Source organism: Carassius gibelio, chromosome B11 (genome assembly GCF_023724105.1).
Source record: "Carassius gibelio isolate Cgi1373 ecotype wild population from Czech Republic chromosome B11, carGib1.2-hapl.c, whole genome shotgun sequence".
NCBI classification, from domain to species: domain Eukaryota; kingdom Metazoa; phylum Chordata; class Actinopteri; order Cypriniformes; family Cyprinidae; genus Carassius; species Carassius gibelio.
The window spans coordinates 6,304,613-6,317,835 of NC_068406.1; the positions used below are offsets into that span (position 1 = coordinate 6,304,613).

Genomic DNA, 13,223 nt, shown 5'->3' on the forward strand with positions numbered 1-13,223 from the left:
AAACAACAGAACCAAAATAATGATTTTTTTCCATGAATCGTGCATCACTAGTAAATAATAATTTTTCTGAACACTCTCTCTTGCCTGATGCACGTACCTGGAGGCAGTAAAGATCTGTTTGGAATTGGCGCAGATGGCATTGATAGGGCTGTCATGGCCCTTAATCTCTCCGATGGGTGTGAAGTTGTCCACGTTCCACACCTTGAGCATTCCCCCCCTACAGGCACTGAGGAGCATGGGCCGTCCGGGAACAAACGCCAGAGCACACACCCAATCCTTGTGTGCATTTGGGATTTGCTGAGAAAAAAAAACAAGTAACATTGCATTTTTAGCTCACCTCTGCTCTACAAACGACACCATTCTTGGTGTCAATAAGGTCTGCAGTACAAACAGTGCATGGAAGTTTTACTACACACCTTACTACAGACAAAATAGTAATAAGACGACAGCAAATGACTTGAACGAACAAGCCTGAATTTAAGTGAAAAAATAAATAAATACCGAAAACATAAAAGGACATTTATGAAGCTGTATATGTCACATTATAAATTTCACTTTATTACCACCATCTGTGGCCGATTTTGCCAAAGTGCCTGTGGACGAAAATTCTCATAAAAGAGAGCAACCAAAGCACTTTATCTTGGCAAATTTACCCAGTTGTGCAATCGGAGAGGGCACATAAAGTGTGTGTTTAGATAAACCCACTGCTTACACATTGGTAACTGCATTGGGATTTCAATGTCCTCCTATTGAGGGCGAGAGGTGGCGTGTGCTGTCAGTCACTTCAAATATAAAGATTTTACTATGTTTAATACATTAAGGCATCTACTGGTGCTGATAAATGAACCCATCCTACATCTATTGACTAGGGAACAATAGGTAAATGCTGGGTCATTAGCCTCTGAAACATCATTTGTCTGTGTATATATTATTTTTCAGTACTGGATATTGCATTTAATTTTGTCGCTGTCAGTCATGTAAGCAGTCTTAATTTTAATGCACTTTAAACTCTTTAAAGCACATACAGCTTATCATTCACAAAGTTCTTTCCAAGTTTTTCTTTTTCTAGATCCTTAAATTAATAATTCTATCAAAATATCTAACTGAAATCTACATCTTTCATTCAAATTAATAAAAAAAAAAGAAATGGTGGGGGGGGTTGCCACATGAGGCTCATTGCTTTGACAGTATGATGATTGAGGATAAGAATTAATATTATAACCATAAATAGTTAATACATTACAAGCAGTGTGTAAATTATGTTGTCACATTATAACCTCACACATTAACATAAGACCAAATATGCTTAAATGCAATAGTTATTTTTACCTGAATAAGTTCCTGCTGTCCCAGATCCCATTTCTTAATGCCATTGTCTCGGGATCCACTGAACAGTACATCACCATGTACAGCAAGGCACTCAATCCCATCGTAATGAGGGGGCTCGAAGTTATGAGCTGGTCCGATGTTACCCTGGGTTCCCTCCGCAACATCAAATATCTGCATTAAAGAGATCATGAATTGACAATGATTTTGGCATATAAGACATCATTGTACTATAAAAGCATGTGGCAAGTTTCAGAACTCTTACTTATTAGTGCAAAAAAGCCATTATTGAAACCAAGCTGACAAAATAACTTGTTTTCTGCTTCTACAGGTTTTTATTATGCAACAGAGATGAATGCATTGGCACGATACTGCTCTATGGTTGTTTTGATATGTAAGGACTTGTGGTTGGCTGTTCTGGCTCAAAATCAGTAAATCAGTGAAAGAAATTATATACAGAATGTGAACGAAGAGCCATCCCTTTATAATCACTGAAGCTGTTACTTTAGTTCAGCACAAGTTCTGCCAAACTTCTGCCAATCACCAAATCAGCATAATGAAAATCGAATTTACATCGTGTCAGCACTTATTGGTTAGGATGAGAGCATTCACCAGAGTATGCGAGTTAGCGCTGAACAAAACTAACTAAAATGTCCAGTGCTGCCAAAACATAGTGCTAAAAGGAACCTTTGATGGAGTAAATCTACTGTAAACATAGCACTGTAATCCAGACTTTACATACTTAGTAAAATTTAAATAGTTAAGGTCAAGTTTATTTATATAGCCCTTTATTTATACATCCTCGTACAATACAATTTAAAGACTAATAATATAATATTAAAAGAAACCAAAACAAGAGTAATACAATTAAGACCGGAAACATCATGCAATTTAAACAATATTCAAGACTAAAAAATAATAATATTAATTTTTATAGTTAATATCAAATTGCACACATGCCTGAGAAAAAAAGTAGGTTTTAAGAGAATGGGCGTATTCAAGCCGCGCGCTTCAGTTTGAATCTGAATAGCGCGTTCAGCGCGGGGCCGTGGTCACATTAGATATTGTGACGAGTCAGCTGCCTCCTCCCTGATTATCACCGGCACCCCGTCCTAAATCGCCGCCCTTCACCAGGCTCCCAACTGGAGTGGGTGTGTGAGAGGAGGGGCGCTGGACGAGTCAGGGCTGGCGGCGTGTGATGGGGCACACCTGAAGGAAGTGGAGCCTCATTACCGCCGCTGTTTAAAAGCCCAACGCGCCTCTCCTCAGGAGACCGGTCTCTTCCCCGTGCATGCACACTGGTGTCCTCGTGGGTTCAGGAAGGGTGCGTTGAGGGACTCCCGCACCACCAAGACGTGAGCTGCCGGACCCGCGATCCGGAAGGGAACCGCACCCGTATACACGGCCGACGGGCCAGGATGCCGGGCCGTCCATCCCCTACCAGCGCCGCGGCCGACGAGAGAGATGCGGCCGCTAGAGGAAGCCGCCGCCCCTCGCGCCCCGGACCAAGGAGGGGAGCGCGTGCGGCCGCCGGACTCCGCCCCTTACCTGGACCCTTCCTTGATGAACACTGCCCGACCCACACAAACCCCGCAGCACAACGAGGACACCAGATCCCCTGTTATTTTGGACACTTTCCCCCTTTTGGCCACTTTTATCCCCTTTGTTTTATGATTTCTGTTAATAAAAGCCTCTCCGAGGCCTGACGCCACGCCCACTGTGTCTGTCTTGTGCTCCTCCCGTGACACTGGTGGAGAATGCGGGCAGGCGGAGCCTAGACAGCGCAGTTGGGAAACGTCTGGTGACGTCACTCCCTCTCGCTTGCAAACGTTCGTGAGAACCCAGACTGGGACGGAGGAAAACTGGGGACAGCCTCCCAGCCACACAAGGGGTAAGTGACTTTTCCATTGTCATTTTACCCTGTGGTTGGTTGAGGCTGTCACTAAAACCCGGTTTCTCTGTCCCTGCTCTGGTGCGCTGCGAGAGGGAGGACCGCCCGGAGAGGAAGCCCCGCCCACTCCGACCGTTTGGAGCCTGGTTGAGGATGGTAGCACTCCCGTGTGGGCGGCGCCCTGATGACGGGGATGTCGCTTGGGAGGGGGAATGTGACGAGTCAGCTGCCTCCTCCCTGATTATCACCGGCACCCCGTCCTAAATCGCCGCCCTTCACCAGGCTCCCAACTGGAGTGGGTGTGTGAGAGGAGGGGCGCTGGACGAGTCAGGGCTGGCGGCGTGTGATGGGGCACACCTGAAGGAAGTGGAGCCTCATTACCGCCGCTGTTTAAAAGCCCAACGCGCCTCTCCTCAGGAGACCGGTCTCTTCCCCGTGCATGCACACTGGTGTCCTCGTGGGTTCAGGAAGGGTGCGTTGAGGGACTCCCGCACCACCAAGACGTGAGCTGCCGGACCCGCGATCCGGAAGGGAACCGCACCCGTATACACGGCCGACGGGCCAGGATGCCGGGCCGTCCATCCCCTACCAGCGCCGCGGCCGACGAGAGAGATGCGGCCGCTAGAGGAAGCCGCCGCCCCTCGCGCCCCGGACCAAGGAGGGGAGCGCGTGCGGCCGCCGGACTCCGCCCCTTACCTGGACCCTTCCTTGATGAACACTGCCCGACCCACACAAACCCCGCAGCACAACGAGGACACCAGATCCCCTGTTATTTTGGACACTTTCCCCCTTTTGGCCACTTTTATCCCCTTTGTTTTATGATTTCTGTTAATAAAAGCCTCTCCGAGGCCTGACGCCACGCCCACTGTGTCTGTCTTGTGCTCCTCCCGTGACAATATAATGAAGGGAGACGTGGAAAACGGACATTGCGTTGTTTTCATATGGATTACTTTATCACAGAATATCTGTTTACGGCAGCACTTAGTTTAGAAGTAGACATGTGAAGCTTTCTATAGATATCTCTCTCATGTCTCTTCGTTGAGTATTCACGGAGTTACAGTTCATTTTAATGATGTGTTTGTAAATGAATATCAGCACAGAAAAAGGCTGCAGACAGCACACCTTGTTTGTTATCTTTATTTTATAAGTTCACAAAGCTTTGTTGTTATTATGTCTGTATCCAAAAAAAGTAGACCCTTTACAGATTCGATTGATGTATTGCTCTTATCTGTACAACTAAAACTGAAAGTGTAATTTAAGTTATTTTCGGAGTTATCAGGAGAAAATGACTCATAACGCGTATACGTGTTAATCGACTACAAAGGGTTAAATGTAAAAAAAAGTAGGGGAAGACTAATAGACAAAGATCTATTCCAGAGCTTAGGACCAAGAACTGAGAATGTCCTGTCACCTTTGGATTTAAGTCGAGATTTTGGAACATTTAATATCATCTGAGTGCTCTCACTGGAGAATATGAGTGGAGAAAGTCTGAAATATACGAGGGGGCAAGATCATGAAGTGATTTAAATACAAATAATTAAACCTTAAAATCAACTCTGAATCGAACAGGTAGCCAATGACGTGATGATAACACAGGTGTAATATGTTCGCTTTTTTGTCCCTGTTAAAAAACGAGCCGCAGCATTCTGTACCAGTTGTAATCGCAAGAGCGAGGACTGATTTATTCCAGCATATAGAGCGTTACAGTAGTCCATCCTAGTTGAAATAAACGCACAGATAACTGTCTCCAAATCACTAAAGCTCAGAATATTTTTCAGCTTGCAAAGTCCCCTAAGAGTTGATTTGTTTATCAAATTTTAACTCAGGATCAAGGGTAACTCCCAGATTTTTTACTTTATCACGAATGCCATCTTGAAGGGGGCCTAGGGTAGAACTTATTTAAAAGGTGTGAAGGGCCAAACAACATAGCATCAGTCTTCTTCTGATTTAATTGAAGGAAATGATTTTCCATCAAAGCCTTAATGTCCTCTAAATAAGCTAGCAGAGAGGAAACTGAATACAGATTTTAATGGAAAATAGAGCTAAGTGTCATCGGCATAAATTTGATTTGAAACTTTATGGGACTCAAAAATGAGTCCCGAAAAAAAGAGGGAGTAAGTATGAGGAAAATAAGACTGGACCCAGAATTGAGCCCTGGGGCATCCCACAAGTGACGGAACTGAGCTCTATGAAAATTCTCCAATTTCCACCAAAAAATTCCTGTTTGCAAGATATGATGCAAACCAATCTAGTGCACCATCACGAATGCCAACTTCAAGGTCCAATCTCTTTAACAAGATACGATGATCCAGAGTATCAAAAGCCACACTTAAGTCCAATAATCGAGGAATAGTACAGTTACCAGAGTCTGCAGATAGTAAGAGTTTATTTACTGCCCTCAAAAGTGCAGATTCAGTTCTGTGTTCAGCTCTGAAGCCAGACAGAAAAGGATCCAGAATATTGTTAGAGATTAAATAGGGGGAAATTTGATTTAGTACACACTTTTCCAGACCTTTTCCAGTTAATCATTTCAACAGCTTCACATGGTTAATACTCATTTCATATGTGAAGATGTTGCAATTGTTCAAACTATAGTCTAAAACAAGGTAGAAAATGGCCATTTAACTGCTTTTGATGCAAATACTTTAAACACAACATAGTACTCCATTTCAAACCTATATCGACCTAGATGACTACACGAAGAAAAAAGCCCTATATGAAAAGGGAACTAAAATGGTTAAAACTCACCTTCACATAATGGTCTTTGGATCCAGTGATCACTTGATCCTTGCCTCCTCCAGAGTAACCCACTGTAAGACACATGACTGACCCAATGTGTCCGGTGAGCTTGCCAGTGGCCTGCATTCTGCACACAAAGAATATAACAGAATTCAGCCAATTCATTTGGTAAGTTTTTGAATTCATCAATAAATGCTAATGACTTAGGAATGAATTCTGCACCTGTTAAGGTCCCAAGTGCGGACAGTGTTGCCTGCAGCAGCATACAGCACAGATCCGGAGGGATTGAGGGCGATCTGGTTGATCTGGTACTCGCCTTGGGCTGTAGTGATGGTGCGAGTGGTTGTACCAGCACAGGCATCGCCTGAGACCACCTGACCTGATGACCTAAAGATGGAGGAGTAAATAAAATGTCATGCTAAACTAAAAACTAGGTGCATTCAGATGCAACAGCTAAATGCTAATTGAAACTTGAATTCTACTCACGTGAAGGTCCGGATGCACTTGGCAGAATCCCGAATGTCCCATACTTTGATATAGGAGGTGGAAACTGTGAAGACCAGGCCAGAGTAGCTGCAGTATTTGACAGACACAACGTTGTTAGGATGTCCTCTCAGCGTCACGATTTCCTGTCCAGTCACCAGGTTCCACATCTTGCAGGTTCGATCTGAATACCAGGCATTAAAAAAATGCTACACTATTCATAATGTTTATGATGCCAACCATGCTCATCCTTGAACCAAAAGTAAAAAAACTGAAGTATATTTTGCACTTTATTTTTATTAATTTGTTTAAAAAATGCAGTCCCTTCGATGTATTAAAAGTCCTTAAAGGTAAAATCTGTACTAAATGTCCAAAAGGTTGCTAGCCCCTCCAGCATAAACACAAAAACATAATTTTCCAAATGCAAAATATGCATTTATGTTTAAGGATGCAATGCTGGCAGCTTAAATTAATAATAACTGAAGCACTGAGTGTAATATATAAAGTTGCACAAGATTTCTGTTGAGCTGCCCACTGTTAGCCTTCATTATAGCAGTGCGCTTTTGACCTTGAGAAAATGTAATTCAAATTGGCTCATGTGTTTTTGCTTATGGGTGTTTATGTTTTCCTTTCACATGTCAATAATGGGGAAAAAAACTTTACCTTTAGATCCAGTAAATAGCAGCTCGTCCGTGGCATCCAGACAAAGCACAGGTTTGGTGTGTCCCTCGGCCATCGCCACACACTGTAGGGGGGCCGTCCTGCCCCCCTTCAGCCCACCTGTGGGAGTGATTACACCCCTGCACAAAGACAAGCAGCATTTTAAAACACAGTTGTGAAGTACGGAAGTCTGTGAGATTAGTCGAGTAGGTGGAAAGAAGGATGTCGCAATAAAGCTTGTTTGTGTTCAAATACAATGTGTGCCATCTGTTCCACGCGGATGGATGAAAAAAAAAAAACTTAAAAACTATTTTTTGCATCAATGTGTGAAAGAACATCAGATAAAGGGACAATAGAAAGAGAAAAATAAAAACTGAAAGGGAAAGAAGGTCCAATTCTCTTAACCTGATTATAGGTTATTGTCAAGTTTGTGCAGCCACTGAACAGTGTTTATATGTAGATTACAAGAATTAGGATGCAGGTTAAGTTAACATGCTATGCAATGCTAAGCTAATGCTAACTGAAAAACCAAATAATGATATACAGAATTGGTAATTTACCATTAAAACATAATTAAAAAAAATATAAAAATATTAAACAGCATGCATCATAAAGAGATTTTGCAGAATTTCTTTATCAGGCAATGAATAGAGCACTGAATTCAGCCAATGGAGTTGCTAGGTGGAATTGATTCAATGGGCAGACTTAATTGTTCACGTCCACTCCTCTGTGAGCTCCGGTGGTTGTACCTTGTACAATCCAGGCCCCAATGCTTCGGCCGTTCTCCCTAGAGTTCATTGTCAATGTGCTGATATTTATTTTGATTTATCAGACTCCAGCTGTGTTTTACAGGCTGCCACTCCGTCTTCCTTGCCGGGCTCCATAGGTCACACAGGATACGGCCATCAGCCAAGCAGACGAACATGAGTGAAAACAATGGAACAGACTCCATATATCGAGCAGGTGCTAATTATGCCGTCATAGTGTACCACTGCCAAGCAGCAGGGGAGCCGATACATGTGACTGCAAAGCCAAGCCGAATGCAGACTTGAAAGGAAGCCTGTTCGACTGATGCGAACTGCAGCCAAGTCCTCTGTGAGATGTGGACTTTAGTTTAGAAGCTTAAATCCGCATTTCAAAGCCGCTCAGTTGGTCACTGCTGACTTTGCAGGGTGGCACAGAAAATTGATCTATTTTAAGACATCTTCAACCTCCATATGTTTTGCAGAAGCATGATCGACTCTTGTGTGGTTCAAGTAACATTTATCTCTAGTCCCCAAATGCTGCAACTGACAGAAATGTCTCTCTCCAAAATGGTAGAAGACGGTAAATTGGGAAGAAGGATTGCTGAATAATTGATGACATTATTGTTTTAATGAAGCACAAAAAATATTCTCTTGGACTATTTTACAGATATCCTTGCTACGTTCCCGTGCATTGATCGTGGTAATATCCTCGCTGTCTATGGAGGGTCAGAGAGCTCTCAGATTCCATCAAAAATATCTTATTTTGGGTCCCGAAGATGAATGACGGTCTTACGGGTTTGGAACGACATGAGGGCGAGTAATTAATGACAGGATTTTCATTTTTGGGTGAACTAACTCCTTAAGCACCTAGGTAACATTATTTAAAGGATCAGTTCACTTCAGATGTAAAATTTGTCCCTGTCATGTCATCCAAGAAGTTCATGTCTTTCTTTCTTCAGTCGAAAACAAATTAAGGTTTTTGAGGAAAATGATCCAGGATTTTTCTCCACATAGTGAACTTCAACAGGGGACCAATGGGTTGAAGGTCCGAATTGTGGTTTCAATGCCACTTTAAAGGGCTCTACATGATCCCAGCCAAGGAATAAGTGTCTTATCTAGTGAAATGATTGGTAAACTTCTAAAAAACATAATTTATATAAATTTTAGCCACAACGCTCGCTCATTTTAAAAAGGATCCTAAGCACCAAGGGCTTTGGTGTTCAGTTTATTTTGTCGCAGGTCCTGAGGCTTTGGAGGCCAGGTCCATAATTCAGCCTGAGTTGATATGCATGAAAACAGAATCCATGTGTGCTGAGGCAGCATAGAATTTGCAAATGATCGACTGAAACTCTCGCACTCAAGCAGGGATGAAAAGAAGGGACCTACCCGCGTCTGAGGATGCAGAGCAACATGGGGCTTTTTAAACTTATTTATATCCACATAAATTGTTTAAAAGACTCTTTGCAGGAGACAGCAGTACTTCTTCCTCCTGGCAGCCTTATGTGAGAGAGATGGTCCCAATTAGGAACAACAGAGTTTCCCAGAGGCTCCCAAAAGACAAATCTCTTCTTCACCAGTATGAATGCCGTCAAACTGCCTGTCAATCATTAAGACCACAGTCAAACAAAGGTGAGGAAGGAATAGTTGCTCTCAACCATGTTGGGACTTGTGTTGTGATGTCAGCATTTTATGGTCTGTCTAATGGCTGACAGGCTTGGCATCACCATCACACGACACCTGTCATGGTTGCTTATATCACATCAGGGAGCGAACAATGTTTCGCCTTGGATGGTATCCACTAGCCTTTCTGATTTCCCCCAACAATAGTGTAGGCAAGCTGGTGTGCAATTGAAAACCACAATCTCCATATCCATCGTAACAGCACCACATAGCCAACTGCAAATGGATGTAACGTTTACTGACAGCTGGCAAGCTGAATTTCTAGTCAGATTTATGATGGACCACTGCCACGGGCCAAATGAGGGTTTCTATCGCAGGAGAGATGTGCTAAACACACACATGTTGTTTTGATGGAAGAGAGAATTTGTCTATAAACTGCTCCAGAACTTCAGGAAACAAAAATAAAACTTACGGTCTCAAGGACTTGTACTTGAGGGACCAAGACAAGTAAAATGACTTTGGGGTGGATCTATCATCTCTCATCTTATTTCGGTCTTATTTTCCCATGCCCCACTTGTGCAGAGCAGAGGATGCATTATGTCAGTCATAACATTGGGCTTGTTTTCAGCTCCGTACTGACCCCTCCTGGAAATCAAAAAAGTCATTTCTTTGAGTAAACAGGTGGAAATAATCTGTCACAGGAAAAACTAAATCAAACAAAAGTAGGCATTACTTTTCAAAAAACGCCTTCTTTTTTGGCATCAATTTTTGCTGCCGAGAAAGCTCCAGTTGTGCCTGCCAATTAGCCCACATACATTGGCAACCTGGCAGAGCTAAACAAGCTTTCCCTCCCCTAAAAAATAATGAGGCTCTTCCCCTAAAGGCTGACACAGCGTTCCCCACTAGCCCAGTCTCGGAACGCTCCTTTCTGCCGGCCGAGCGAGACAGAAATGAAGCTGGGAATTGGGATGAAGGGAAATTGGTCTCCAGTGGGTTGAGATCAGCCTCTGTCCAGCTCAGTGCCTGTGAAGTCCTAATGATGGTGGAGCCGTCAAAGCCTCTGTGCCGGTGCAGTCACACAGAGGTGACAGGAGGATGGCTGATTAAAGAGGAAACTGGGATGTCCCAGCTCTCCGAGGACAGATGAAAAGCAAAAGGCTGCTGTTGGCACATTTGTGCTCTCTAAAGTGAGAGGAACTCTAGGGAGGTCCGGCGAACAGGAACTGATGGTGATCGGGTTCCGGACCAACACTGTGTGAGGAGTTTAAACACAAGTATCTGCAAAGTACTTTATGTGTGTGCGAACTTAAATCAAAGAATAAAACATTTAACTGAAGCTGCATTTGCATACCATTATCATTCTAAAATTATATATGCGACTAGATTTTTTCTAAAGTAAATCTACATACTGTACATGTGCACATGCAAAAGTCATCATCATGGTGTTTAGGGTTCTCTAGGTGGACACTAGACACTGTTATCCTGGGTGTTTGTTAATCAAGTCAAAATAAGACATCAAATAATTTTTTTGCCTTCTTTATTGCCCACCAGGCAAAACGGTTCACAGTTGGGAGTTAATAACAGTGATGTTTGCCTTGGCAAGCTTCAATAATGAGCACCACGTAATTTCTCCACACCATGCAGCTTAATTGTTTGCTCATTTGAGCCGATAAGCCAGGAATTAGAAAAGTGTGAAGAGTTGTTAAGGAAAAAGCTCACCATTTTATTCCTCACTTAGTGTCAATCAAACAAACTCAGTCAATACAGGTATAGTGCCATGCTGTGCTATGAACATTACTGCACACTCGACATGCAAGCCCTGCGATACTAAAAACACACGAAAAAGGAGACACTCGATTTCACACAAGTGCAAAAACCAAAACATTACAACAAATGACAACAGCAAATTTAAAAGACAAAAAATATATAATTGATTTTCTCAAAACCACACCTTCATGCAGCACATAACCAATGAGGAGTGAGCTCACGGTTCTGGACCCTTCCACTGGGTTGAAAGAAAAGAAATCTGATGCTCTGAGAAAAACATGGAGTGTGAAAAGGGTGAAGGGAAGATGGTGGGGGTGGAGGTCCTGTTGCCTCTTCTCCAAGTCTCCTCAGCAGAGAATACGAGCATGAGGGGGTCAGGATATGGAGTTTGTGCTTTTTTTAATGGATAAACGAAGGGAGAGTCATTATGAATGAACCTTATCTGAACATTGCCATAGCGGGATTTAGAGCAGACCGCTGTGGTTCAGAGAATAAAAGCCTTCCCTACTGACACAGTCAGCTTTACGCTGATCAAAGAGGATGTTGATCTAAAAAAATTAATAAATAAAAAATGCCAGTCCAAACTGCCCAGTTACACTGGATTCAGATAAAACACTTTAGCCGAAATACTAAAACATCACAGTGTGAAGTTTACCATCATGCTGTTTTGTTTCATTTGGGAATAGTTTATCACCAGTGGCTCACTTGGTGAACAAGTTAAGCCAGCTGTCTGTGATTCCTCCATTAAACAGATTTGTCTCTCAAAGGAAATTTGGGACCGACTAGTTCCAAGCACTCCATGTTCCATCATAGAGACATTAGCTTCTAATGGTATAACGAGAGCAACTCGAAAGAAACAAGAAAAATGCAATCGTGCTGTCAGGATAATGGGGTGCAGAGAAACCACAGTGTCGCTATATTGGATAAGAAAAGAATATTTAGCATCATACAAAATTGAACCTGTGGGGTTTGTCTGAACCAATTTTTTTTAGTCTTTATAACAGAGACCAGAGGAAAATGGTGAAAAAAATAAAAAATAAATTAGATTACTGTTAAGTTCAAAGGACAAAAATACCAAACTTACTCAACATGTTAACAAGTTTGGTTGGCATCTCACAAGCCAATTTTCCAGTCGATTTTCATTTATAAGCATCATTTACATCGTTTCGTAAGAGTCAAGAGACAGGGCATCTCTCAGCGGGTGGGGTGTTGACCCTGAGTTAAAGCTCTGCCGACTGCCTAAAAATATTGTTCAGCTGGTGAAGCAGACTCTCCAGGCTGTGGAAGTTCTTCTCTGTCAGATCAGGTAATTTCAACAATTTGTGACAAGGAATCAGAGAAAAATATTAAAGGCAGTGGGCAGAAGGCATCAAGATTTTGGCAAAAACTCCAGTAGGTGTGACACTCCAGACCAAAATCATTACGAGTTGGCTAGTGGGACGCCATCTTTTAATCCCAGTCCAGAGCTGTTGCGAGTGTCAAATAGGGTTTTCAATGGGCCCTTCCGAACAGCTCGGCAGGAAATGATCAATTAAACGATTTTGTGACATTTAATCTAGTACATTCATATCAAAAGTTTTATTTCGAAATCGATTTTCCTTCAAGATTGTTGTATTTATTCTGTCTATAAGGTTCATTCAATTCTCACAGAGTTCACAGCACAGGATGTAAATGGAAAGGGCGCATGCATGCTCACGCCATGACCACACCCGGTGGGGGCGTGGCCGGGCGGGGCAACCAGGCAACAGAATGACAGACAGAGATCTCTACCTGAGCACCTCCGAGAGAGAGGAGTCGCTGTCATCCGACCTATAGAGCAAAACGGCAGTTGGGTTAGGGGAAGAAGGGGAAGAGTCAGTAGAAGACAGAGAGGGAGGAAGAGCTTTTCAGGAAGCAGGCGGGAGCAGGGGGTGGGGCTGGATAAAGGGGGAGGAGTTAGCAGGAAGGTTATGCAGAGTCCATCGGGTGGGGTTACTGGTATAAGACTCGAT

The 13,223-nt window shown here is 43.0% G+C and overlaps 1 protein-coding gene across 9 annotated transcripts in view; it reads right to left on the reverse strand.

The window, feature by feature from the left end:
- Positions 1–13,223, reverse strand: part of kif21b (kinesin family member 21B) — a 123,630-nt gene that overhangs the window by 8,837 nt on the left and 101,570 nt on the right. For 5 of the 9 annotated variants that reach the window (XM_052568342.1, XM_052568346.1, XM_052568343.1 and 2 more), the window contains exons 27-33: positions 13,003–13,041; positions 7,103–7,239; positions 6,443–6,623; positions 6,179–6,343; positions 5,966–6,083; positions 1,330–1,500; positions 98–297 (exon numbers count right to left, since the gene is read on the reverse strand). In XM_052568342.1, the coding sequence (XP_052424302.1) occupies positions 98–297; positions 1,330–1,500; positions 5,966–6,083; positions 6,179–6,343; positions 6,443–6,623; positions 7,103–7,239; positions 13,003–13,041 (1,011 nt within the window). The remainder of the gene's footprint in view (positions 1–97; positions 298–1,329; positions 1,501–5,965; positions 6,084–6,178; positions 6,344–6,442; positions 6,624–7,102; positions 7,240–13,002; positions 13,042–13,223) is intronic. The other 4 variants (XM_052568351.1, XM_052568348.1, XM_052568347.1 and 1 more) reach the window with 1 other exon arrangement.